Below are 27,828 nucleotides of genomic sequence, written 5' to 3' on the forward strand. Positions count from 1 at the left end.
AGTGTGTATGCATACATGGACATATGTCCATATTCTCAAAATGGTATTATTTATCCAATTCTTCTGGAAGGTATAAATGAACCTGTCCTCCACTCATAAATCTTTGAGTCTTCTCCGGTTATGAAAGTCTACCTTCTTTGTGAACTAATTCTTCATATACCTCTCTACCTCCTTTCCTCTGTCTCCTATATCCTGAGTTCAAATCTGACCTTAGATACCTACTAGCTATGTGACCCTGGACAAGTCACTTCATCTTTATCTGTTTCAGTTTCCTCAATTATAAAATGGGCATAATAACAGTACTACCTCCCAGGTTTGCTGTGAGACTCAAATGAAATAATTGTGAATTGTTTAGCACAGTATCTGAGACAGAGTAGGCACTTAATGAATGCTATTTTCTTCCTTCTCTGTGTCTCATTTACCATCCTAAATATTTGGAGAACAGGTTTTCTAGCCCAATTCTCAATAACTGGACGCAAGGAAAGTGACTTATACACCAAGTGGCTTTACGCTCTTCTCTAAAAGAGACCACTAGTATACAGACATGAAGTCTAGAGTTTTAAGTTACCCCAAGCACATAGGCTTTACCATTCATGTGCCTCCCTGCTAGGTCTCTATAAGCATGTTACCACTCTCCCCAAAGGATACTGGGCATATTGGTGGGAGCACGTGACCTAGGTTTTTAAGTCGATTGCTGAACTTTCAGTATTTTTGCTTTTGCCTTCTGTTGAACTAATATTCTGTTATGATCATTATCGCATTTACCTTCTCATTTAGTAAGTGTTTTATCCTTAAGACCTGTCCTTGTCTGTTCTCCATGGCTAGAATTCTATCCTACATTATCTTTATCCCTGATTTCCTCTAAGTCTCAGCTAAAATCTTACCTTTTGCAAGAATTCTTTCTGTATCCTCCTTAGTGCTAATGCCTTCCTCTGAAATTATATCCGATATATTCTATATACATACATATCTATATATCTATATCTATATCTATATCTATATCTATATCTATATCTATATCTATATCTATATCTATATCTATATCTATATCTATATCTATATCTATATCTATATCTATATCTATATCTATATCTATATATCTTGTTCGTACATAGCTGTTTGTGTGTTGTTTCTCCCGTTAGTCTATGATCTTTTTAAGAGCAGAGATTGTTTTTGCCCTTTTTTGTATTCCTAATACTTAGCACAGTGCCTGTCATACAGGAGGTGCTTAATAGATTCTTATTGATTAATTATTCCTTCTTTATTATTAAATATTACCTCTTTCTCTACTATTATTTGGCATAGTATTAGAAATGCCATCTATAGCAATATACATAGAGAAATAAATTTAAAAGTAAGCTTTGAAGAAGAGTAGGAAAAATTATGCCAATTTTCAGAATATGGTTTACTTAAAAAAATCCCAGAGGAAAAAAAAAACTAGTTGAAATGATTCATAGTTTTAGTAACATAGCAGGAAACAAATCTCCAATTATCACCAACATATTTGCCCAGTACTGACAAATACGAGAAGGAAATGCTAGAAAGAGAAATTCTATTCCAGATATTCCTAGGGCCCTTACAATATAGGTCTCCAAAAGCTGCATGCAGTTTCAAGTCTTTCTTTGGGTCAAAACCTTTGCCTTTGTGTTCTCTTAAAGACCAAATTGGAACACACATAAATAATAAAATAGACTACATAGGGGGAAAAAACCCCAACTCTTTTCCTTCTACATGTGCAAATGGACTTTATCAAAGATTCCTAGGATTCCAGTTGCAAAGAGAATGTTTGTTACGTGGATATTTCACATATACCAATGGCTGTTTCAGAGTTGGAACATTTCTTTGCCTCCTAAGTTGGTGCATATAGCTTTCTGTAGAACTGCTAATATTGTCCTATGAGATGCTTGCTTTGATGAGCTTCCATTCGCAATTAGTTATCACTGTCATTTGCTGCTTCTCTATTGAATTGCAGCTGGTAGGGAGTCTTTCTTCTTTAACAAGAGAATTCATAACTCTTTTGTGAATCAGACCCACAGCAATCTCTAGTCATCACAGCAAGAGTCCTTTAGTACAAGTCTGTCTTTTAAATATATATATATATATATATATATATATATATAAATTATAAAGCATCACTTAAATGTAAGCTATATTTATTTCCAGAGGAAAAAAATAAAGCCTTGTGATCTTACAACACATTCCCCCTCTCTATTTCAAATTACATTACCCAAGGTAAAAAAGGCAGGCAATCAAAAGGAAATACTTAATCTTAGTTTGAGAGCATTCTGCCTACCTAGCTTTTGTTTCCCAAACCCCAAGTTGAAAGTGTTGGCTCATAGTTGGCGAGATATTTTGATCACTACACCCCAGCAAGCTGGTTAGTAGGTAGCTCTGAAGAGATGAAGTCCAGAAGCTCATAAAGAGAAGCTATAAGCCAGTTGAAATGCCCAGTATCCACCAGTAGATCAATGCACAGAAGAGAGGATGAATCCAATGGATATTAAGGACACAGTGCCCAGGAAAAACCCTTAAGAGTAGTGCTAGTATATTACTGAAGACATCACCAACTCTGTAGCAATCATATATGATTTGTCCCAGTAGTCCATATTCTTTGTCCACATATGTCCTTTTTGTGTGTGTTCTCCATGTTTGTCCTGGCCAAATATGTTCCTGGCATGAGCCTTTTTATGTGGGTTTCTTGGCCGCGTGTGCTTCTTAAGTGTGCGTCCTCAATATTTCTTGGTTTACTGTTTTCTCTTGGTAACCTCCCCTGCTGGGGTGTGACCAGTAAGGGAGTGTATCCCATGTTCACAAAGCAGTCTTCTTGTCACCTCTTTTGTTATGCTGTTTGATTAAATGTCTTTTGCTGGAACTGATGTATCCTTTGGTTGACTGGTAAACACATTCATGAGGGTCACATTCTATCACAAAAGATAGTGTGTGTGTGTGTGTGTGTGTGCGTGTGTGCGTGCACATGTGTGTATTGTCTGTCTCTGTTAGAGTGTTAGGTAAATGGTTATTTGAAGATCTCATATATCATCACTGAGTGGCTCAGTTTGAGTAAAAGAAGCATACTGGTATAGACTTGAGGCACAGTGTTAAGTAGAGAAATTAGGAGAGAGTAAAATCCAAGCATGTGGGCCAGCCAGTGCAGAGGCACAGAGGTGGGAGACTTAGTGGTGTATATGAGGAATGGCATAGAGCAGAGAGCTCAGGGCTAAATGAAAGGCTTGAATGTCATTTTGGCCAACAGTTTTAGCCTATTCTTCCTCATCAGAACTATTAATAAATATCCATATTATCAACTTCCATCACGTTCTTACCTTCATTAAGCCCACTTGTGGATGATGTTAGCATGACATAGTGGACAGAGCCCTGGACCTGGTGTCAGGGTAACTTGAATCACATCCTTCTTCAAACCCTTTATCTGTGACACTGGACAGGTTACTGAAACTCTCTGGACCTCAGTTCCCTTATTTGTGAAGTGAGAAATTTGATCCCTTTAAATGGTCCTTTCTGTTCCTTGAGGATAGGGACCTGGTTTTGTCTGTCTTTTTACCACCTAGCATTGTGGTCTGGCATGTAGCAGGCACTTAATGCATCGTAATTGTTGTATTGTATCTATGAATCTGTAGTATGAAAGCATCATTAGACAGGAAGGAAGAACGTAGAACTAAGGTAAGTGACACACTGGCTGCTTAGCTCCTTGAATTTGATGGGAATAGTAGTGACTTTTTTCCCTGTGCCAAAGTTTTTTGCTAACACTATGCTTAAACAGAACACTGCTGGTGCAGTGGAGCCTGGAGTGGTGACCTGGCCTAGAGTCAGGAAGACCAGAGTTTCATATCTAGCCTCATTTAGCTGTGTGACCCTAGGCAAATTACTTAACTCTGTTTGCCTCTGTTCCTCATCTGCACAATGAGCTGGAGAAGGAAAAGGCAAACCTACCCTAGTATCTTGGACAAGAAAACTCCAGGCCAAAAGAAAGAATAGAATAAATGGGAGGGCAGGATAGAATTAAGGGAAATAGAGTTAGTTTTTCACAAGATGTCTACTATGGACGTGTTTTGCATAACTGCACATGTACAACCTATATTGAATTGCTTGCCTTTTCAATGAGGGTGAGTGGGGAGGGAGGAAGAGAGAAAATTTAAAACCTAAAGTTTTAAAAACACGTTTAAAAAAATGTTTTCACATGCTACTGGGAAATAAGAAATACAGGAAATGGGGTACAGCAGTCTATCCTGCCCTACAGGAAAATAGAAGGGGAAGGGGATAAGAGAAGGGGAGAGAGATAGAAGAGAGGACAGACTAGGGGAAGGGATATTCAGAAAGCATGCCATCTTGGGGTGGGGGAGGGGAGAGATGGGGTGAAAATTTGGAACTCAAAAACTTGTGGAAGTGAATGTTGAAAACTAAAAATAAATAAATTTATATTAAAAAAAAAGAAAAAAAAAGAAAACTCCAGGGGCAGCTAGGTGGCACAGTGGATAGAGCACTGGCCCTGGATTCAGGAGGACCTGAATTCAAATTTGGCCTCAGACACATAACACTCAGTAGCTGTGTGACCCTGGGCAAGTCACTCACCCCCATTGCCTAGCCCCCCCCAAAAAAAACTCCAAATGGGGTCATGAAGAGTAGGACATGATTAAAATGACTGAACACCAATATACTTAGATATAATTGTTCTCTTGTTAAGACAAAGGCAACTCTAAATACATAAGGAAAGATGAAACCTGAAGAAGTCAGTTCTTTCATATAAGGGGCTCTTTTTACTAATTTTCATTGGTAATAGATTTTCTATTGTCTTTAAACTTCAGTTATTTGAAGGAATGAAGGCATATCGAGGAGTAGATAAAAAAATCCGTCTGTTTCGACCAAACCTCAACATGGACAGGATGCTTCGATCTGCAGCAAGGATAACTTTGCCTGTACGTAAGTCAAGCAGTTTATGTTCCTTTTTATTTGGAGAGTTCTCAGTACACTATTTGAAATAAATTTCTATGAATTTGGATGAAATGGGTCATTTTAAGGAACTAGCAAAATGAATTGTGTTTCTAAATAGTCTGGATGTTGTTTCTTGCCTGCTTTTTTCTCAAAAAGTGACTACTGAAAACCTTCAGGAAGTGAATTTATTTCATTTGGTAAGTGCATAATAAGAGTCAGTATTGCTTAGTGGATAGTGAACTAACCTTATAAGGAGGAAGACGTGGGTTCAAGTCAGGACCTTTTGTGATTCTAGGCAAATCTAAGTCACTTAATCTCTTAATGCCTTGGGCATCTTTCTACTTCTTTAATAGTTAAAATTCTCATTTTTCTTAATTATAAAACAGTTTGTAAGAGTTTTAATGTTTCTTATAGTTTTTGAAAGAAAAGGGGGCTCAGTGGATAGAGCACTAGCGCTTGATTCAGGAGGACCTGAGCTCAAATCTGGCCTTAGACACATAACACTAACTAGCTGTGTGACCCTGGGCAAGTCACTTAACTCCATTGCTTAGTCCCCCCCCCCCTGCAAATCAAAAGAACAAGACGCCTACACCGTCTAAAGTATTACACAGACATGCCAGAAGAATTTGGCAGGCAGACATTAATTTTAGTGTAGAATGATAATGAAAAGAAGAGGATTGGGAGAAATAAAAGGATACTCAATATATAAGTATCCTCTGGGTTCCCTAAGATACATTGGAGTCCAGACAGCTTGCTAAGAATTGAAGTTTCAGAGCAGGTCGTTTTTTTTTTTTTAAATTTCATTAATTTATTTTGATTTATCAACAATCACTTCCATATGCTTTTGAGTTTAAAGTTTTTCTCCCCCTTCTCCCCACCACCCTCCTCAAGATGGTGGACAATCTGATATAGGCTATACATTTACATTCCTATTAAACATATTTTCACATGAGTGAAGTTGTAAGTAAAAATTAAAACCAATAGGAGGAACCATCAGAAAGAGGAAACAAAACTCAACAGAAGAGAAAAAATAATAATAATGATTCAACTTCCATAGTTCTTTCTTTGGATGTGGATGGCATTTTCCATCATGAGGCCTCTGGAGATGTCTTAGATCCTTGTAATGCTGAGAAGGGTTAAGTTTATCAATATTAGTCATCACACAATGTGGCTGTTATTGTGTACAAAGTTCTCTTGGTTCTGCTCACTTCACTCAGCATCAGACCATACAAGTCTTTCCAGGTTTTTCTGAAGTCAGCCTGTTCATCATTTCTTATAGCACAATAGTATTCCATTACATTCATATACCACAACTTGCTCAGCCATTCCCCAATTGATGGGCATCCTCTCAATTTCCAATTCTTTGCCACCACAAAAAGAGCTGCTATGAATATTTTTGTACATGTGGGTCCTTTTCCCATTTGTATGATCTCTTTGGGATATAGCCCTAGAAGTGCTATTGCTGGATCAAAGGGTATGCACATTTTTATAGCCCTTTGGGCATAGTTCCAAATTGTTCTCCAAAATGGTTGGATCATTTCACAACTCCACCAACAATGCATTAGTGTTCCAATTTTCCCACATCTTCTCCAACATTTATCATTTTCCTGTTTTGCCATGTTGGCCAATCTGATAGGTGTGATGTGGGTACCTCAGAGCTTTTTTGATTTGCATTTCTCTAATCAATAATGATTTAGAGCATTTTTTCATATGACTATAGATGGTTTTAATTTCTTTGTCTGAGAACTGCCTGTTCATATCCTTTGACCGTTTATCAATTGGGGAATGGCTTGTATTCTTATAAATTTGTCTTAATTCTCTATATATTTTAGAAATGAGGCCCTTATCAGAGAGACTGGTTGTAAAAATTCTTTCCCAATTTTCTACCTTCCTTCTAATCTTAGTTGCATTGGCTTTGTTTGTGCAAAAATTTTTTCAATTTAATGTAATCAAAATTATCCGTTTTGCTTTTTGTAATGTTCTCTATCTCCTGTTTGGTCATGAATTCTTCTGTTCTCCATAGATCTGATAGGTAAACTATTCCTTGTTCTCCCAGTTTGCTTATAGTATCAACCTTTATATCTAAGCCATGAACCCATCTTGAGTTTATTTTGGTATGTGGTAAGAGATTTGGATCTATGCCTAGTTTCTGCCATACTCTTTTCTCCAGTTTTCTCAGAAGTTTTTTCTTTTTTTTTCTTTTTTTTTGGTTTTGTTTTTTGGTTTTAGGCAATTGGGGTTAAGTGACTTGCCCAGGGTCACACAGCTAGTAAGTGTCAAGTGTTTGGTTTGAGGCCCGATTTGAACCCAGGTCCTCCTGACTTCAGGGCCAGCACTCTATCCACTACGCCACCTAGCTGCCCCTCTCAGCAGTTTTTTTCAAAGAGTGGGTTCTTATCCCAGAAGCTGGGGTCTTTGGGTTTATCAAATAATAGATTACTATAGTCATTGACTACTATGTCTTGCATATTTAACCCATTCCACTGATCCACCACTCTATTTCTTAGCCAGTACTCAGAGGAGGTAATTAACTTGCACTGGGGGAGGGAGTTTCCTCTTTTGGCCATTCCCTACACCAATTAAATCATGGATATTGTCCCTTTTCCTCAGTGATTAGTATTTGTGTTGGTATATGAGTGGGTTCATGAAAGTGAATAAGGAGAGAGAGCCAGACCAACAGTCAAAAAGTGAGAGTTCAGTTCCTGGCTCAGCCACTGAAGAGTTATGTCAGATCTTGGATAAGTCACTTAGCCTTATATACATAATTTTACCAATATATAAAATAAAGATATTTAATCAGGTAACTTGTAGGCTTCCTTCAAACTCAACATGCTACATCCATGCATAAGAAAAAAGCTAGTTTAAATCTAAAAGAAGTACTTCTATGGTATTGAAAAGAAAAAAATGATGCTCAGAAAATGTAATTGCTTTTTCAGGAAATTGATTGCTGTTCATACTAATAAACATGTTAGAAATCTTAAATTATTTTTAAACTTTTCCCAAACCTATGTGGACTGAAACATTTTAAAATGAACTGACATATATTGGAACTGGAGCCATTCTTTACTAGTAGGCTGAATTAATTATAAGATGTCTTGAACATATCTCAGGCAGTAGTCTTCGTTAATGGATTTCCACCTCTTATTGAGAAATTAGAAGATCCCTTTGCTACAAACTGTGGGAAATGAACTCATCCTATAATTAAGAACTCCTTAGATTTATCAGTAAGTTCTATCCATAATCCTAATTAACTTAGCTCAGTATATTTCCTGAGAAAACCAAAATGTAGTTGGACCCAAAGAAGAAAACTTCATTTAGCAGCTTCTGGTCTTTGCCTTCAGGGCTGCATATGGGAGCGCTAGGTAGTATCATGAAATTGGAAAGTAAACTTATATGAGGTCTCCGACATCATATGCTATTTTATGTATATCATCTTTATGTTTATTCTGTATACATAGATATGCAACTTGTTGACCATTAAAATCTAAGCTCCATGAGAGTAGGGATTATTTCACTTTTTGTTTCAAATTTCCAGCATGTATCATAATGCCTGGCATATAGGAGAACCCTAATAAAGAAATCATTCTTAGAAGCAGCTAGGTGGCATAGTGGATAGAGCACTGGCTCTCAAGTCAGGAGGACCTGAGTTCAAATCTGGCCTTAGGCACATGATATTTACTAGCTGTGTGATGCCGATTGCCTCACAAAAAAAAAAAGAAGAAGAAAGAAATACTTCTTGGTTAATTGATATCTTTGTATTTTATTTTATTTTTATTTTTTTGGTGAGGCAATTGGGGTTAAGTGACTTTCCCAGAGTCACACAGCCAGTGAGGGTTATGTGTTTGAGGCCTGATTTGAACTCAGATCCTCCTGACTCCAAGGTCTGTGCTCTATCCACTTCACCACTAGCTGCCCCTTGATATCTTTGCAAACACTATGTTTCTACGTGTCGTGTAATTCTACTCATTTTAGTTAAGCAGGCACTTATTAAAGGCCCAGTGTGATCCTGTCCTTTTAACCTCTCAGCACTCAGGCTACTCTCTGAGCTCTAAATATTGCAGAGCAGTTGCCAGTATGAATTGGTGGAGAGATTTTCAGAAAGGAGAATTACATTAATAAAATCAGCCAAAAAAAAAGTACCAGGCATTTTGTACAGCAAAGACAAAAATGAAGCAGTCCCTGCCCTCCACGTATTGGCATTCTGCTGTAAGGAAACAACACATACACCGTGTTGTCTACATTAACAGGAAAAGAGGAAGGGAAGAGAATACATCCTACCAAGAAGAGCAAGACTCTGTAAAATAGTTTAAGATCCATGGAAAGGATAGTTTGGTTTATTTGGGAAAATAGTTGAAGATTTGTGGAAAATATATTATACCAGTAAAAAGTTATGATGATATTTCTGGAAGAAGCCAGGATACAAGTGTACTGAGAGGTTGAGGGATGCCAGCAACAGATACAAGAGAACAGAGGGTGGACCCCTAAATTGCTAATGTTCTTGCTGATTTGTATCTTCCAACATAGTAGGCTAAGGCGAGGATTACAAATTACTATAAAAAAGATAATGCTGTAAAAAAGAGAGTCTTCTTAGATTGAAGTCATTGAATCAGAGTTGATATATTACAAACCAAGATATTAGTAATCTGTTTAATATACCCTAAAGCCCCAAATTAGATTAGTTTAACAATGTTAAGCAAATGCATTTATTCATTAATTTATAATCAATAAAATAACTTCTGTTTAAACTGAATGATTCAATTTATTTCATATTCTAATGGGATGAATTTTCTGATAAGTGTATCTTTTTGGCAGGATGACAGCTTTCAGGAAGGCACAAAAGGGCTTACTTAGGTCAATAAATGATTATTCTTTATGCCAGAGTTATTAATAGTCCCCTACTAAATTAATATACTATTTTCTATTTCATGTTTCTGAGTTGCCCCTCAAATTTAGGCTATAATTAAGACAGATTATGAGGAGTAAAATCATGATATGTTCTTCTAATTTGGGACTTAAAGGGTTAGGAATCATGAAAGTGAAGGAAATGTTTGCTATTTTTTTTTCCTGGAAGAAATTCTTACAGGTCTTGTGATGGTACTAGTCAAATCCTAACAAGTCTTATGTCTTATGAGGGTACTAGTTTTGTTTCTCCTTATCTGCCTTTAAAATCTGGCATTCCAAACTGGAGGCAGAGAGCTATATTCCAAGTCTCTGCCTTAATTCTTTACTGTGGTATGGGCATCATAACATCCAAGTTTAGAGCATAAATTATTACCCTACTGTGCAGGACCTATCTTTAGCATGTGCTAGTTCTTGCTTTTTTGTTTTAAATGCCTTAAAACTCCATTTTGTGGAATATTCATCATCTTTCTTAGGCTTATTCACCTCACAGAGATAATTAGTCTCTTAAAGCTTGACTTAGAAAAGCTTCAGTCCTTCCACAGAAGTGAAATCATGCTGCCACAAGGCAGCTGTCATCTGGGAACCTGAAGGGTATTAGCATACATCTGAGCTGACTCGGGGATTCTATTCTAGGCCATGTTGATTGCACTAAAGATTACTGTGGGGAATTGGAAAGAGACAGTTCTTGGTGCATTTTAAGGCCAAAAGTACAGAACATGAAAAATTTGTTTAAGGTTTAGAGCTTTTACAGTTCTGTTCTCTTTCATTTAGGAGCCAGTTCATGCTAAGGCAGGACTGCCTAACTTTCTTTTTTTAGTATTTTGATAACTTCATATCAATATAATTGGTGTCTTTTGTAATTTTGTCTTATTTTATTTTATTATATACCTTTAAAAACATTATTTTGAGAAGGAATCCATAGGCTTCACCAGATACCCAAGAGGTCCACAACATACAAAAAAGTGAATAACTCCTGAGAATGATGATTGATTAGAAGTTTGAAGTCCTTGAATGTGAATCCCAGCTCTTTCCCATACTAGCCACATTACTATGAGTAAGATACCTCTTTAAGCCTCTGTTCCACAGTTGTAAAACAGGAATAATAATAATTTTTATTACCTATTTTGCAGTTGTCTCAAAGTTTTTTTTAGAGTGCTGTATATGTCTAAACTATTATTTCATTATTTCCTGGAATCAGGAGTGTGGCTCCCACAGTCTAGATAATTTTTTCCCAAACCTATTAGTACTAATCACTCCCCCCAGTTATTTTGTGTTTATTTTTTATATATTTTTGTATATGTATACATATTGTTTTCTCCTAGTTGAATGTAAACTCCTTATTGGCAGAGACTGTTCTTTGTTATTGTTATTTTGTCTTTTATACCCATTATTTAGCTCAATGCCTAGTACATACAAGGGCTTAATAAACCATTGCTGAATTGAATGCACATGAGAAAATTCTGATCTTTTTTCTGTGACCTTATTTGGTTCCTTATCCTTTTAGGAGTTTGACAAGAAAGAACTCTTAAAGTGCATACAAGAACTTGTGAGATTGGATCAGGAATGGGTTCCATACTCAACATCAGCCAGCCTCTATGTTCGCCCTACCTTTATTGGAACTGAGGTATGCCATGACTGTTTGCAGTGTATTTTGTCTGTGTATATTAATTTCATTTTTCCCCCTCTATCAAACTTTTGTCTCTTGATCCAGTTCATAATCTGAAATATATAACCACCTCAGTATACTGTCGATAGATATTTGTTTTTATATTCTATAGCAATAGATTTGAAATTATTTCTGCTATGTGTATGTACCTTTGTGGTCTTTGCTGTTCAGGTACTTCCTGAAAGGCTCTGTAAATGTGTGTAATTGGGGACCGTTTCAGCTCACCAGAGTGGGGAAGACAGTTAAGTTTTTAAGTCTGATGGAGAAGGAGACACTACACACCCCTGGCCGACTGCAGCATAGTTGGAAGAAACAGTAGTGACCTGTGAGTGAAGGCTGCAAGACCTACCGGTACCAGTTTCTTTGCCTGAAACCTCTGCAGTAAGAGGTACCAACTAAAGGAATCTGAAAGAAATGGAGCCTTGTGTGTCAGGGAGCAAGTTGTACAGAGTTTGGAAAGTGTGTTACTGCTTGGTCCTTCTCCAGTGAGGTAGCTGGTATCAGCAATGGAGTAAAACTGAGAGGGTTGGTGAAGATGACTTTAAAGATTGCTTCCAGTTTTAGATTTGATTAGTGCATCATCCACACTTTAGGCAGTTGAAAGACCTAGAACTGGGCCAATTCGAGAAGTTTGTTGGAACTATTTACTAAATTTGTAGAATAATACCACAGGTATTTAGACAGCTCTGTTGTAAAAGTAACCCATCCACCTCCCCCACCTCACAATATAACAGCCCTGCATAGCACTTGCTAGAAGCTCTGTCTTTCATCTCATCCTGGTATTAGTGGTAAGAAACTGAAAATTAGCCATATGATTATGATTCATTTCATGCTTTTGTGTTTACAATCTAATTTGGTTTAGAGGAGACTACTTAAAAACTTGATTAATATATTTGGGAATCTCAGAAGATCAGATCTTTGCTGTTAATAATATTGAGTGAAAATGATAGAACTATCAACAGCTAAAATCAGGTGTATTTGAGTATCAGTCCATGTGTTTGCCCCAAGCTTTCCTGCTGTTACTCTAGTTCTCCCCAAACTTACATGTCAAATAAAATATATTTCAAGCTTGTCAGGTGCTTTGGAAATTAATGATCTGCTGTTAGTGCAGAATCTTTGTCTTACTTTTCAGAAGTCACATAAATCAGGTAGGATTGAAGGAAATTTAATTGTGTAACAATGCCAGTAAGAAGGCAAGGGAGAAGAAAACTTTTTTAATAAAAATGGAAAATGGACCCATGGCAGTGGTACCACATTGCTTGTGTTGAAGTACGAGACTGGACAGCCTGTTACCAAGTTGATTTAAACATGGTGACAACAAAGATACTTATCTGTCTACACACCTTCCTAATCTTCTACATGCAGCAGTGATGAAACATACCTTTTCATCTGTCTCTCAAAGAAGAAACTCTTGTATTCTTCCCTTTCCTTCAGTTAAGTATCCCAGCACTTAGTAATCTATCAGTCTTGTTTTTATTTTCTTAATCTGTAAAGTGGTGATAATAAGTCACTTTACCTCTGTTTGCTTCAGTTTGCTCTATTGTAAAATGGAGATAGATACTAGCAGCTGCTTCGAAGGAGCAAATGAAATAGTGATTGTAAAGTGCCTGGTACATAGTAAGCATTACAGCAGTGTTAGTTATCAATATTGTTATTATTATTTATAAAATAAGGATAATAATATTTGTATTACCTGCTTCATTTCTAAGCCTTAGAATACTATATAATAATAATAATTGTTTTTGTCATTGCTGCTCCTTCTGCTGTTGCTTGGTTTTCAGAATTGGTATAGACTTATTCACTCAAATAGTCCTTTCCATGCTCTCCCTACTACCATCTAGTGGACATCATTCTTGTTTAGATATGGATTTAAGGTATGCAAGCATTTGTAATTGGGAAATGTTTAACAAAATAAATAAAAATACAATATAAAATAAATGTTAATTAGTGGTTTTCTAAGTCAATATGGAGCCCGTAGGGATCTATTTCCATTTCAGCATTAAAGGAGATGATATTTAAGGTCCTTTTGGCTCTAAATCCTATGATTTATATAATAACAATGTTGTGGTGAGACACAATGATGTCATTCCCACTATTGCCATAGAAAATGTTCTCTACCTTTATTGGTAGGAGAGATAGTTGCTTCAAGTTCAACTAATTAAGAAAACTTAATGTATATAAGGAAGATAATAATTATTAGGAATGGAATTTATCTTAGAAAATGTTCCGAAGTACTAGTAATTGCTTTTTATTTTTATTTTATTTTGTTATTTTATTTTTTCAGATATTCTATTACATGTTATATGTAATTTGTATTATATGTAATATGTGATATGTATTATGTGTAATTATCCCTTACATAAATATTTTGTTAAAACAATAATATAGAGAAAAGTAGACACATGTATTTATATCTAATATCAATAAAACACATTCATTAAATCAGTTATTCATATCACAATTTGTAAATTGAGTCTTACAAAGTCTCTGAGCTAGAAGAGTTCTTATCAGGGATGGGGAACCTGTGGCCTTGAGGCCATATAACCTCGAGGCTGCAGGTTCCTCATCCCTGGACCATCTAGTTCAAACAGTGCCCCCCCATCCCAATTTTACAGATATAGAATGAGATAAGACCCAGAGAAAATAATAATAGCCAGCATTTGCAGAGCACTTTACAAACATTATCTCATTTTGTCCTTACAACAATCCTGAGAATTCAGTGTTATTAGAAGTCTCATTTTACAGATTAGAAAATTGAGGCAAAGGTTGAGTGACTTGCCCAGGATCACACAAATGGTAAATGTCTGAGGTCACATTTGAAACCAGATCTTCCTGACTCCAGGCCCAGTGCTCTATCTGCTATGCCGCCTTGCTACGCAGCCAGAGAGGTTAAGTCACTTGCTCCTGGTGATGCAGAAAGTAAGTGGCAAAGCTGAGATTTGAACCTAGATTCAAATCATCCACAGGGAATTTAGGAAATAAATGCAAAGTCCTTCTTTAATTCCTCATATCCCAGAACTTCTAAGTTCTCTGTAAATCTTTGAGTAAAGTAAATAAATACTTTGTTTCTAGTTTAACGGACAGCTTGATGAAATCCCATTGAGCTTACACTTAATGTAACAGGTGATTTTTATTAACACTGTGAATAAAATTAAAGACATGACTTCTTGGAGTTGGCCATCTATTTTCACTGTGGCCAGACACACCCCATTTTGTATGTGTCTTCAGGTTGTTTCATTATATTATGACATTCGATTAGGACCATACTGAAGTTAATTTTCCATTTGTTCTAAATTTTTGTTTGTCCTTTAGAATGATGATGTCTAGGTCCATCTAAAATACACATGTACATGCACCCAATTCTTCATTATCTGTGGTAATGGGGACAACAGGGAAAACATGGATAATTGAAATGCACAGAAAGTCCTCAATCATGTTTTTTTGGGGTCAATTTCACTTAGCATTTTAACTAGAAGACAAGTTAGATTGGTTGTTGGTTCTCATCTCTTTTTACTTTATCAACTTGCTTTTTATTATAGCTCCACGTGGCATGAAGCAGGTCTGGTATAGATCAATCATAGAAGTCAATTCAGGTTAAATGGAACAAGAGTTTGTTTCATCACTATGGTGCGGGGTGTGGAGGAGTGGTACTCAATCTTGTGTGTATGTGTTTTGTATTTTTATATTTGTTTTTTCATCCAAGTTCACAGGCCCCAATATTTGTCCACAGGTTCATGAACTCCAGTTAATGAGCCTCTACTCTTAGCCTCGGGACCTTTTTTTTTTTAATGTAACCTTTATATAGTAACTTCAAATCTTTCCCCTACAATGTATACCACCCCAATTTCCCTTTTAATTATGCCTGCTTTTCTTCCCCAGGAAGCAGCCTGCCTTGAATTAATATTTTTAAAAAACTATTTATTTTGGAGATTTTTGCATATTTTGTGTTTATTTTGCAATTGGTTCACAGAATTGATGGGAAAAGGCCTTTAATATCTTTTTACATGGAATAGTAAATTGATTAATGTGTCACTTACTTGTCTCTGTGCCTTCCTTTGAAGAGACTTTTGACTATTTTGCCTAGTACTTAAATTCTAGTGGAATATACTCACTCTGATGTCTGGGAATCTGTGGTAGTTGCATAGCAGTGTGTTAAGTGTTTATTGCCTCACATCTGCTAGAGATATGAATGTGAACCTATAGTAGCCCTAAGTAGAAGTAAACAGTATATTCTGCCCTAAGTAATCAAAATTTGTCTCTATTTTCCCACCTCACACCTTCAAACTTTAACAGATAGGTAACAGGTAAGTTATCAAACTATTTCCTTTTCCTCATTAACCACTTCTGAATCTTACAAACGGAAAAACTTTCATGTCTGTTTAAAATCTTTCTGTCAAATCTTTCTTTGTTGATAAGATTAACTATTCTGTGTGCAAACCAACATTCCATAATGATAATAATCCTGTTGATGGATAGCCAATTTTCAGAGTACAATTGAAAATTTTGATTCTTAATCTTGAAATGAAGTCCAGCTAAATCCCTGCATTTTGTATTTTTTCTTTATCAAAGCCTTCCCTTGGAGTAAAGAAGCCAACAAAAGCCCTACTTTTTGTAATTCTGAGTCCTGTGGGACCTTACTTTTCAAGTGGAAGCTTTAAACCTGTATCTCTGTGGGCTGATCCGAAGTACATAAGAGCCTGGAAGGGTGGAACGGGGGACTACAAAGTAGGAGGGTAAGAGGAAATTCAGATTACTTCATGATATGAAAGAATCTTTCCTAGTTATTTATTTACTCTTATTTGACTCCAGTAAGCATGCTTATCTACTTTCTCTAGTTTTTGGTGTTTTAAATTGACTAGGATGCTTAAGTGACAAATTATGCAAGTTGTTGGTATGGGAGGACAATTGTAAATGATATACACCAGAACTTTTTTGAATAACTAAAATTAGAGATTGAATTAGCTGCTGCCATATGTCTGTTCTATTTTGCCATAGCAATTAGATGGGTTGAGAGGAGAGACCATCTGGTGTTTGGGGCTGAAGCTCCAAGCTGGCCCTAGTATTTTAGGAGTCATGTCTGGGGAAGGTGCCTGCTGCATTGACATGCTGTCTTCATTGTCACTGAATATAATCATACCTACTGCCAACTGGCTGAAGGATAGCCCTACTTTGGCTCAGCCAGACTTCGCTGAGAATTCAATTCAGCAAGCATTAATTACCTACTGTGTGCCAGACAGGAAGGGCAGCATGCCATAGTACATACAGGGCTAGCTTCAGGGAGAGCTGGGTTCAAGTGCTGCCACTGACACATACAAGCTATGTGATGCTGAACAAGTCTCTTAACCTCTCAGCATTCCTGGCCACTCTTCAAGACTACTAAATTGCAGAGCAGTTCTGATACCAATTAAATCCCAGGTCTGATTAAAAAAAAAGTACTATATTTGTCCTGGGATGCTGGAGATATAAGGGCAAAAAAGAAAGTCTCTTCCACCAAGGTGTTTACATTCCACTGGAGGATACAAGATGTGCACAGACAAGTAAATACAAAATAATTTGAAGAGGGAGAGATAGCCATGTAGCTGGCTATAGGAAGATTTGAAAAATGTTCCACAATATCAGGGGTATACTTGGCCTTGAGTTAGAAAGTCTATGACTTGGGATCTAGGGAGTTGCCTGTCAGATAGGCTTTAAATGACTTTTCTAATAAGCATTAGAAGAGGAATTTGAATTCAGGACTTTCTGACCCCAAGCTCAGCACTCTATCCACTGTTCCCCGGCTGCTTCATAGGGAACTTAGCTAGATCTAATTTATTGTTAAAATAAAGAATAAAGAAGGCATAAGCCAGCCTGTTCATAGCCACCTGGGATCCTATTAGTCCTGGGCCGTGCCACAGAGCCTGTAAAATACTACGAATAATGATAGCCAAATATTCATATAGTACTTTAAAGTTTGCAAAGAACTTTATATAATATTTATTTTGTATTTACTTGTCTGTGCACATCTTGTATCCTCCAGAGGAATGTAAACACCTTGGTAGAAGAGACTGGAATGCTTAAAGCAATAGTGAATGGAAGCAACTGCTATAAGTCCTTAGTGAACAACTTTACTATGGCATACATTACAGACAGTACATTCACAATTTTGTTGCATTAATAATGCCAATTTTAAAGGAGACTTTAACTTTCATTTTTCCTCTATTTATTCATTCTTTTCTAACCCAAAGATAAACACATGACTATTTCCATATTTACCTTTTCCCCCCTTTTAAAGTTAACTTTGCAGACTGTCTGGAAAGTACAATAAAATTTTTATCTGGGGGTGGTCAGATTATCTAAGAGTTAAAACAACAATGGAATACCATACCCCAGGGCAATTAGAAAGCAGCTCTAATGAGGTTTGGAAAAGTTCCATGATCAGTATGAAAAGCCAGAATAGTCTCCCTTGTCACTTAACTAGGGAAGGAAAAAGCAGAACCCATAACCTCCTCAAGTATGTTACCAGGAACGCAAAAATTGAAAGAAAAGAGAGACTTTTTCTTTTAATGGCAATTGTATTCATGAGAACTTTTACCTGTATTGTCTTCTATCTGCACTAAGTTCCTTCCTGTCATTAGCACATAGGAACAAGACAAATTTCTCAAGTTGAAGTTAGGCTTTTAGATTTTCCAAAGGAAAAACTAATTGGGCAAAAGAAAAAGCAGGCTGTCTCCATGTGTGTCAGGACCTTTCTGGGAGGTGATTCCTCCACATCAGAGGCCATTTATTGCTTGTGTATTATTCTTTAAGAAAACCCAAGAATGAAAGTCAAAGCAACATGAAGGTAAATTTTGGGTTGGTTATTCATTTAACAGAAAGATTCTTAATAGTACTCAGTATAAAGTTCTAATAAATAATAATTTTCCAAAAAAAATCTGAAATTTGAATTGATTTACATATTCTAAATGAAGTGCTTTATTGACACAAGGTCTGTTTAACTGTAACAAGAGTGTTTTTCTTTTCTTTTCTTTTTGTTTCTTTTCTTTTCTTTTTTTTGCCTAGGCAATGGGGTTAAGTGACTTGCCCAGGGTCACACAGCTAGTAAGTGTGATGTGTCTGAGGCCGGATTTGAACTCAGGTCCTCTGAATCCAGGGCCACTGCTCTATCCACTGCACCACCTAGCTGCCCCTTTTTCTTTCTTTCTTTCTTTCTTTCTTTCTTTCTTTCTTTCTTTCTTTCTTTCTTTCTTTCTTTCTTTCTTTCTTTCTTTCTTTCTTTCTTTCTTTCTTTCTTTCTATCAAAGAGGAGGAAAGAAGGAAGGGGACAGAGATCAGATTTTTGTTCAAGATTAATTTAACATAAAGTGGAGAGCAAACTTGCTACTTGAATAGAAACTTCCCTCTCCCCCCTTAGAGTGACTTATACAGATGCCTAGCCTTATTTAGTAACCCTTTATGCCCTACCACCAATTTAATCTTGATGAAGAAGTGGTACTATATTGTTACGCTTTGGGAACATTTTAAACTTGGGTAAAGCCCGCAAGTCTTTCCGTGATAATGTTGTTTTGATGTGCAGACTATGGAGTCAAGTCCTCTGTAATAGGGTCTAACAGAGCCTATCAAGCTGGACAGACTCCAAGTGCAGGACAACAGATGCTTGTATACATGCAGTCTGAGGACCAGCCTAGCTTAGTTCAGAGAATATCATCAGGTGGACTGCAGGATGATCAATTGTTCCACTAGTAGAAGTTAAGAAGGCTGTCTACTAAGGCTTGGAGGGCTTGGAAGTGTGATCCGCTTTGACCCAAGTCACGAATCCTTGAAATATCAAACCTTTGTGCAGTATGAAAGACTGAATCAGATAGATTACCAATTTGGGTGTCTGTGGTCTCAGGGAAATCACAGGGCAAGTCTAACCGGTGTCCTGCAGTATCCAAAGAGTCTCTGCCAAGGTTCAAGTCCAGGTGGTTATTAGCCCTGTCACTGGCAAGAGGAAACCCATTTTTTTCTCTTTGAACCTCTGGCTACTGAAGTTTAAAACTTGTACTGCCTACCTCACAGAGTGGTGGTGATGAAAGTTTTTTGTAAAGCAGAAAGAATACAAATGTGAACTTTTTTTAAAAAAAAATTATTTGAAATTCCATTTATTTATGTTTTGAATTCTGATTTGTCTGTTTCCCAACCCAATCATGCCCAGGCTCACACACCTAGTGTCAAGTGTCTGAGGTTGGATTTGAACTCAGGTCCTCCTGACTCCAAGGCCAGAGCTCTAACCGCTCTAACCACTGTGCCACCTAGCTGCCCCTTTCCATGTCTTTCTAATACCAACCTGTGACTCTTACAACTGACTCTCAGTTTTTTTGGTGGTAGGCTATCCAGTTCCTTCCTTTCCCTAGTTCTGCATGGAATTCATTTGCAATTGCTCTACTCAGGCAGCTTTTCAATTAGCTTTTTGAACTGTTAGATCTCCTTTCTCTCCCAAAGTGACATGTTATTCTCAGGGACATAGGAAACACATGAAAGGGATCAAAAGTGTATTAATGACTCTATGAACAACAAGAGCATAGTTAACATCTGAGAGGGAACTTGAGCATAATAAAGAGCTGAGTTAAGGCAATGAGCCCACCAGGAAATGAATCTAGGGGTCCAATAATAAATACAATAAAACACCTTTCTATACATATATATTGAAGAAGGTGAAGACTCTGAGTTTCTTTAATTGCAGAGGGGGTTTCCTGACATCAAGAGAGCTTTGTCTTTAATATACCCTATAGAGTACCTCACAACATTCTATAAATGTTAAAGAATCTTTTCCTGTGCAGTGGGGATTATGCAGTGAATCATCTTTCCAGTGATTTTCAATGTATCAAAGGTTACATGAGAAATTATCTTTCTTTTTAAATAAATTAGAGTGATATTCACTTTTGTCTATCCCTAAAGTCTGATTTCAGGGTATTTATTTAAAGAAATGCAAGCTTAAAAGGGAACAGTCTAATATTATCTAGTACAGGTATTTTATGTAAGTTACTAAAAAAGCATAAAAACAAATTATGCAATACTTTTAAATACCATATGTACACTTTAAAGGAAACTTTGTGTAGCCACTCAGTACTTTTCAAATTGAATCAAAGGTGGGTATGTTGATCACTTGGAAGATTTTGTTTTTGCCTATTTACTCCTCTGGACTCTGCACGTACTAAGAAAAGATGTAGCATTTCTTAGTCCTAATATAATTTAGAGTGGACTTGGTGCTCAGAATAATGACTTTGTACATCTTGTGCTAAACCATATTGATGCAGAGCCTTTGAACTTTAAAAAAAATATGCTCCAAGGTTCCCCTCCCAGGGTGCCGGCATTAATTTCACATTTATTCTGCTTCTGTCTGCTGTGTGATTATGGGTAAGTCACTTAAGTTCTCTTAGCCTCAGTTTCCTCATCTGTAAAAATAGGGACAATAATAGCACTTAACTCATCCTGTTGTTTCAGGGCTCAAATGAAATAATGGATGCAAAACACTTTGCAAAAATTGAGACTCCATATAAGTGTCAATGGTGATGAGGATAAGGATGATGATGGTGCTGCTTTCCCTGCATGCCAGCACTCCTAAACTCTGGACTTCCCTGGTTCTAGTTTATTGTAAAATGGATGCCTTGTCAGACAGCCAGCTATTCAAATCTGTTTGCTTGTATAGGTATCTCATAAAGTTTTGAAAAATTTTATTGACATTTATTTTTCTGTCCTGGGGGTGGGGAAGAAAAGGGAGGAAGATTGGAAAAGATCCTCATAGTATTTAGCAGAATATCTTGGTAAAGGTGGTTTAATCTAATAACTGAATAGATAACATGAAAAACATGTGGGAAAATTTGAGCTTCGGTAATATGATGAATATGTTTACCATAAATAACAGAAATTATGGATTTTTTAGAGGGAAAGAAAATCATTACCTCTAATTGATGTTTTGCCTCCTCAATTAGCAATTATGGTGCCTCCATTTTTGCCCAAAATGAAGCATTGCATTATGGATGTCAGCAGGTTCTTTGGCTCTGTGGAGAAGATCATCAGATAACTGAAGTGGGAACCATGAACCTTTTCTTATACTGGATAAATGAAGATGGAGGTAATAACATTTAACTTAATAGACAACTCTTTTCTGTTCTTAGATCATGGCTGTGGGAAGCTCTCATGAGTTTAGTAAAGGGCTTAGCTACTGATTAATACTGTTGAGTATTACTGTGAATCTCTTCTAGAGAAGTTCACAATAACACCTCTCAGTATGCCCAATAACCATTTTATGGTCACCATGAAAGTTTCCAGCTAGCCCCTTTACTAGCCCATACCATCCCAAAGAAACTAACTTGGTTAATTTTCAGGGGAAGAAAAGATTTTTGCTCTTTTAATTTGGTGCCTATATCAGGACCACTCACTGTATCACTTAGAATGAACTCAGCCCTCCTGAGTTCAGCGAATTTTAAAAATGAAGGCAGTTTCTCTTACCCATTTAAATTCCTTCATTTGATAGCAGATGTTTCTCCACATGAAGAATCCGAACTAGGGAAGTTCCACACAAATTTATCCTGCCACAGAACCTTTATAGCTCTGTAAGTAGGTGCAAATACTGTTCCATCTGGGGAGTTTTTCATCTTTCTCATGTTATCAGAATTTTATTGATTTATACAAAGTTGTATGTTTATTGTGGGCTCCAAAGCTAAATGTTCTGAAAACCCTTATTTGGATATGGCAGCCTCTACCCACCCCCCCTGCCAAAATAATAGCTAATTTGATTTTAGATTATATTAATCAAGGTGTGATATTTAGCACCAGGAAGGTGATGGTCCCCAGCAAGCTCCTTGAGGAAGAGACTATTTTTGTTGTTATTGTTTTGTATTTATAGTCATAGTGGCCATGCACACGGAAGCTATTTAATAAATGTTTGTTGATTGATTAATGTTGCTATGGTACAGTTCTGGGTGATATATTGATAAGCTGGAGAGTATCCAGAGGAGGGGAATGAAGATGGTGAAGTGCTTTGATTCCATGCCAAAAAATGATGAAATTGGGAGAGTTTAGCTTGGGGGAGAGGAGACAAGACTCAGTCGAACATGAAAGCTTCAAGTATTTAAAGGGTTGCCAAGTGAAAAAGGCATAAGACTTGTTTTGCTTGACCCTAGAGGGCAAAATGAATGGGAGTTAAGAAATAAAATTGTGTTTGTAACACACCTAAGTAACAATGAAGGTGTCTTAAAACAGAGCCTTGATAGACACCTTTAGAGTGTGTTATAGAGGGGATTCTTGGCAACAATCAAGGACAGATTGGAATAGGTGGTTGCTAGCACCCCTTCCAACTCTGAGATTCTGTGATTAGGATGAGACACATAGGATCACAAGTCCTTTAAGTGTTAGAACGGTGTTTGCAGTAGGGAAGAAAATTAGTAAGCAAACCAGCATCACCCAGCAGCCTAAAAGCAATCATTCAATGAACTAATGAACCTTCCAGGTGCCCTTTCTTTTGTTTGAAGATGCACATAGGGCCATGGGATCTCTCAGCAAACTTTTGTTGTTAAATGGAGACAGATTAATCAATTGTGAAAAAAAAATATAAGGAAGTGAATTATCAGTTCCTGTGGGAGGGGGAAGATGCAATATTTGTAAAGGTAGGTAGGACTGATGCAAACTTTATGAATACTTTAAAATTTTGGTGAATTTAGTGATTTTGAACTGACAGTAAATTTCTGTTTCTCAATATGAATGTGACCATAGGTACTTGAAGGCTGTACTAGAGTAGCCCAAGATTTCAGAGAGTCCAGATGGAAAGCCTTCAAGCATGGGTCCAGTTATGGAAAATCATGAGAAGACCAGCCTAGCCACACTCAGAGGGTCATCAGCAGAATGTTGGTTTTTAGGCAGTAGATATTTTTAGTCACCGCAATTTCCAAATCAATCTACTAGTAAATGGGAGCCAGTGAAAGAAGTATATTTAATTTCTTATAAATTTAACAATCACCAATAAACATGTAAATTTCAGTATGTTAAGAAGACCAAAAAAAAAAAGAGGATTGCTTATGGAACCATGAACTTATTTTATTTTTTAGGTATATAATAAACTTAACATAGTAGTAACAAAATTAGAATGTTTGTATTCTCTTTTGATATTCCTTTTGTTTTTCCTGAATGTTTTCTTAATGTTTATTGATTTATTGCTGCTTCTTCCTGCTTCCCTCTCTCCTCTTCCTCCCTTCTTCCCTTCCTATCCTTCTTCCTTTCTTCCTTCCCTCCCTCCCTCTTTGTCACTACCCATTGACTCTCAGTGTAGGAAATATTCACACTAATGAAATAACAGACATTTTGAAGTATCGATTTTGAAAACTATTTTTCAATTCTGTTTTAAGCTCCTAGCCTGTTTGTTTCATGATAGTGAGCAATGGAATTATGAAAGGAGAAATCTTACTTTAAGAAATACTTAGCCATTTAAAGACCTAGTTTTGGTTTCAACATTAAATCTGAAATGTTTTCTTTGTTGGAATAGGCAGATGTGCCACCTCTAATTATTCCTGTGTCATTTGGCTACAGAAAGATGATTCCTATAAATTTGAATCAGTACTAGGACTTATTTTTAGTAATTTTTACCAGCACTGGTAAAGTCAGTCTTGGCAAGGAAGACATTGAAAACATCACTCAGGGATTTTTGGTGTGGTTAGTCTCAGACACATTGAATTACAGAATCTGAGTTGGAAGTGGACTCATACTGAACTTACAGTCCACCCAAACTTTCAAATGCTTTTCAGAGCACAACTGAGTGATTTTTTGGGGGGCATACCTCTCAAAGGAAGCTAGGTGGCACAGTTGATAGAGTGCTGTACTTGTAAACAGTAGGAGCTGAGCTCAGGGATGTTCTTAACTGTTTGGGTAAGTTACAACCTCTTTCAACCTCCATTTCTTCATTTGCAAAAATGAGGATAATATGCAAGGTTGTGAGAATCAAATGAGATTTTATATATGTATGCATGTATAACATTTACATTTATGTATTTGTAGAATGTGTATTAGAGAAACACATGTATGTGTATATATATACAGACACATGTATGTATGTATATGTGTATATCTTACTGTTGTTTCGCATAGTGGCAGAACCAAAGTACAGATCTACCAGCAGTGCTTTAATGTGTGTTCTCCCCCATAGGCTCCAATTGTTGTCCATGCCTGTCTGATACAAGAATTACATAACAAGTTGAAGTATCTTGTGTTCCTTTATCCATACTCACCTGCCTCTTGTAAAGATAAGAAAATCACTAGGGTTGAGGGTATAGTATTTAGGGTGCGCTCAGTATTGTTCATCAAGATTACTTGTATACTTTCTAAGTGCTAGATTGTAATTGTATCTATTTTATTTGTTTGTTTGTTTGACACCCCCCACCCCCAGACATGTTGACTTACAGAAGAACTTGGGTCTGCCACAGGAACTTTTGGGGTCCTGTTCTAGTAAAATCATTTGGTTCTAAGTCCTTAGAACACAGAGACAATCAATTTGGTTCTCTTATATATCCCTGGTGAACTATTTGGCACTTACTTACTTTAAAAAATTATGATCATTATAATTCTCTCAACTATAGCAATGTCTCTTCTGGTAAAGACTAGGTCTTCTGTTGTTGTACTGCTTCTAGATAATCCAGTTCCTAAACATGATTTTTCTGTCAAAAGCGAGCCGAATTTGTGGGCTTACATTCTGCTTTCCTTGTGTTGGATGATCTGAGGCCATATGGAGCTTGTTCTGGCTCCAGTAAACATGTTTGTGGTTGCAGAGGAAAATGAATATTTCTCACCCAAATGTTTTCATGTCGTCATCTCTGTCTGGCACCCAGGGGAGCAGATGTTCTGTACGTTGACCCCAGGCTAATGGGTAGGATGATGTGCAAAAGATGTATTTTATAAAGCAGACAGTTAATACACTTCATGATCTTGTTTTCCTTAGATTCCGCGTGGGCTGGTGCTGGCTTCAGCATTAGGGAAAAAATGAAAGTGGAAAAAGTGAGCTGAATGCAAATCTTGCTTGTACCACACACCTTCGGTGTGACCTTGGGCAAGTTCTCAACCTTCCTGGCCTAAGTTCCCTCATCTATAAAATGAAGGGGAGTTAGCCTAGATTACCTTTGAGGTCCCCCTTCCAGGTTTAAACCCATGATCCTGTATCTGATCTGTGATTGAAAAAGACTCAACAAGTAGATCTAAAAGAAAGTGATTGCCTAGGGGATGTTAGTTCTCCTATTGCCATAAAGCCATATTCAGTGGAAGATAAAAGGTAAAATGAAACAAAAAGAAACAAGCAAACAAACAAACTTTGTTCTTTAACAGACTATCCCCTGGCTTGAGAAAAAAAGAATGCATCTGAGTTAGTTATATTGGATATGAAAACTCCTTACTTAAGCAAAGTATTTTTTCAAGTATTTGTAGAATATACAAGGTGGCATGGGAAGATCCAAGACTCATACCCTTACTGTCTATCTTCAACTAGTCGCAAACTCCTCAGAGCAGTTATTCCAGAATTTTTCTTTCCTTAATCTCCAAATCTTTCCTTACACTCTCAAAGAAGATGAAAATAATTGCAATTCTTAAACTTTTCCTACATGTACTCACAGAAGTAGAAGTTCAAGGCAGTTATCTGGGTAATTCAAGACAAGACACCTAGAAAAATAGCTTGCAGTTGAGATATAGATATTGGATGTAGCACAGTGTTCTGGAAAGAGCACTGGACTGAAAGGTTGGAGGCTTGGATTCTAGGCCTCACTCTGCCACTTTTAGTGTGGCCTTGGGCAAATCACTTGACTTTTCTAGTCTTCAGTTTCTCTGTTTGTAAAATGCAGGGGTTGAACTAGTTCAGGGCTTCTTAAACTTTTTCCACTTGTGACCCCTCAGTGCTTCTTAAACATGGGCCTGGATTTGATGCACTGGACTAATACTGGACGAGATGATCTCTAAATGAGTTTATATTTCAGCTCTACAATTATAGAATTTGCAGTGGTATCAAAGATTTATTTCTTCTCTTTGTTTCCTCATCACACATGAATTCATTTTATACTGCTCTTAATACTAATCTTCTTTGTAAATTCACTCAAATAATTTCACAAGCATGTACTTGGCTTCTCTACCTGCCTCTTTAAAGCAAGGGGCTGTATCTTCTATTTCTTTTTTTTTTCTTTTTGGTGAGGCAATTGGGGTTAAATTTCTTACCTAGGGTCACACAGCTAATAAGTGTCAAGTGCCTGAGCCTGGATTTGAACTCTTCTACTTCTTTTATATCCCAGAATTACAGAATTTCAGATGGAAAGGTCATCACTGAAAGCACAAAAAAGGGGTGCACCCCAAAGCACCACCAGCAAGCGACCATCCAGCCTTTTCTTTAGAGCTACCATGAAGGAGAACACTCCCTTCTGATGTAGCCTATTCTGCTTTTCAGGAGTTCTAATTTTTGGGAAGACAGCTAGGTGGTGAAGTGGAGAGAGTGCTGGATCTGGAGTCAGGGAGATTTCTCCTTGAGTTCAAATCCAGCATCAGACACTTACTAGCTGTATGACCTGGGCAAGACACCTAACTCTGTTTGCCTCAGTTTCTCATCTGTAAAATGAGCTAGAGAAGGATATTGCAAATCACTCCAGTATTTTTGCCAAGAAAACCCCTAATGTGGTCACAGAGAATTGGAAAGGACTGAAAATAACTGAACAACAGCAAACCAGTTTTCCTTACATCCAACCTAAATTTATTTCTTTGCAGTTTACACCAGTCACTTTTTGTTCTGCCCTCAGGGGTCAAAGAGAACAAGTAGTATACCTCTTCCATAAGACATCTCTTAAAAGTACTTGAAGACCCCTAGCTCATCTTCCTTAAGCCTCTTTTCCAGGTGAAAGTTGCTTCAATTAATCTTCACATATGAAATGAATTCAAGCCCCTTCATCATCCTAATTCCTTCCTTTCAATAGTCTCTTACTTGTTAGCCTTCTTCATAAAATGTGGTAATTAAGACTAAATACTATGCTATAGATGTGATTTGACCAGTGTAGTGCGCAATGCAGATTGTATTGTTAATTGGTCAGTACTTTGTGATTTTTTTTTGTGACCCCATTTGGGGTTTTCTTGCAAAGATACTGGAGTAGTTTGCCATTTCCTTCTCCAGCTCAATTTACAGACGAGGAAACTGAGGCAAACAGGGTTAAGTGACTTGCCCAGTGTCACCTAGCTAGTAAATGTTTGAGGCCAGATGTGAACTCATGAAGATGAGTCTTCATGACTCTAAGGCAGGCACTCTATCCACAATCTTACCTAGCTGCCCTGCAGTGTGGATATCA

The 27,828-nt window shown here is 37.0% G+C and overlaps 1 protein-coding gene across 1 annotated transcript in view; it reads left to right on the forward strand.

Moving 5' to 3' along the window:
* BCAT1 (branched chain amino acid transaminase 1) overlaps positions 1-27,828 on the forward strand; it is a 67,541-nt gene that overhangs the window by 24,320 nt on the left and 15,393 nt on the right. The window contains exons 4-7 of the mRNA XM_020965008.2: positions 4,821-4,931; positions 11,354-11,473; positions 16,085-16,248; positions 21,466-21,608. Of these exons, the coding sequence (XP_020820667.1) occupies positions 4,821-4,931; positions 11,354-11,473; positions 16,085-16,248; positions 21,466-21,608 (538 nt within the window). The remainder of the gene's footprint in view (positions 1-4,820; positions 4,932-11,353; positions 11,474-16,084; positions 16,249-21,465; positions 21,609-27,828) is intronic.

The sequence above is a fragment of the Phascolarctos cinereus genome, unplaced genomic scaffold (genome assembly GCF_003287225.1).
Source record: "Phascolarctos cinereus isolate Bilbo 61053 unplaced genomic scaffold, phaCin_HiC Scaffold_1;HRSCAF=81, whole genome shotgun sequence".
Lineage (NCBI taxonomy): Eukaryota > Metazoa > Chordata > Mammalia > Diprotodontia > Phascolarctidae > Phascolarctos > Phascolarctos cinereus.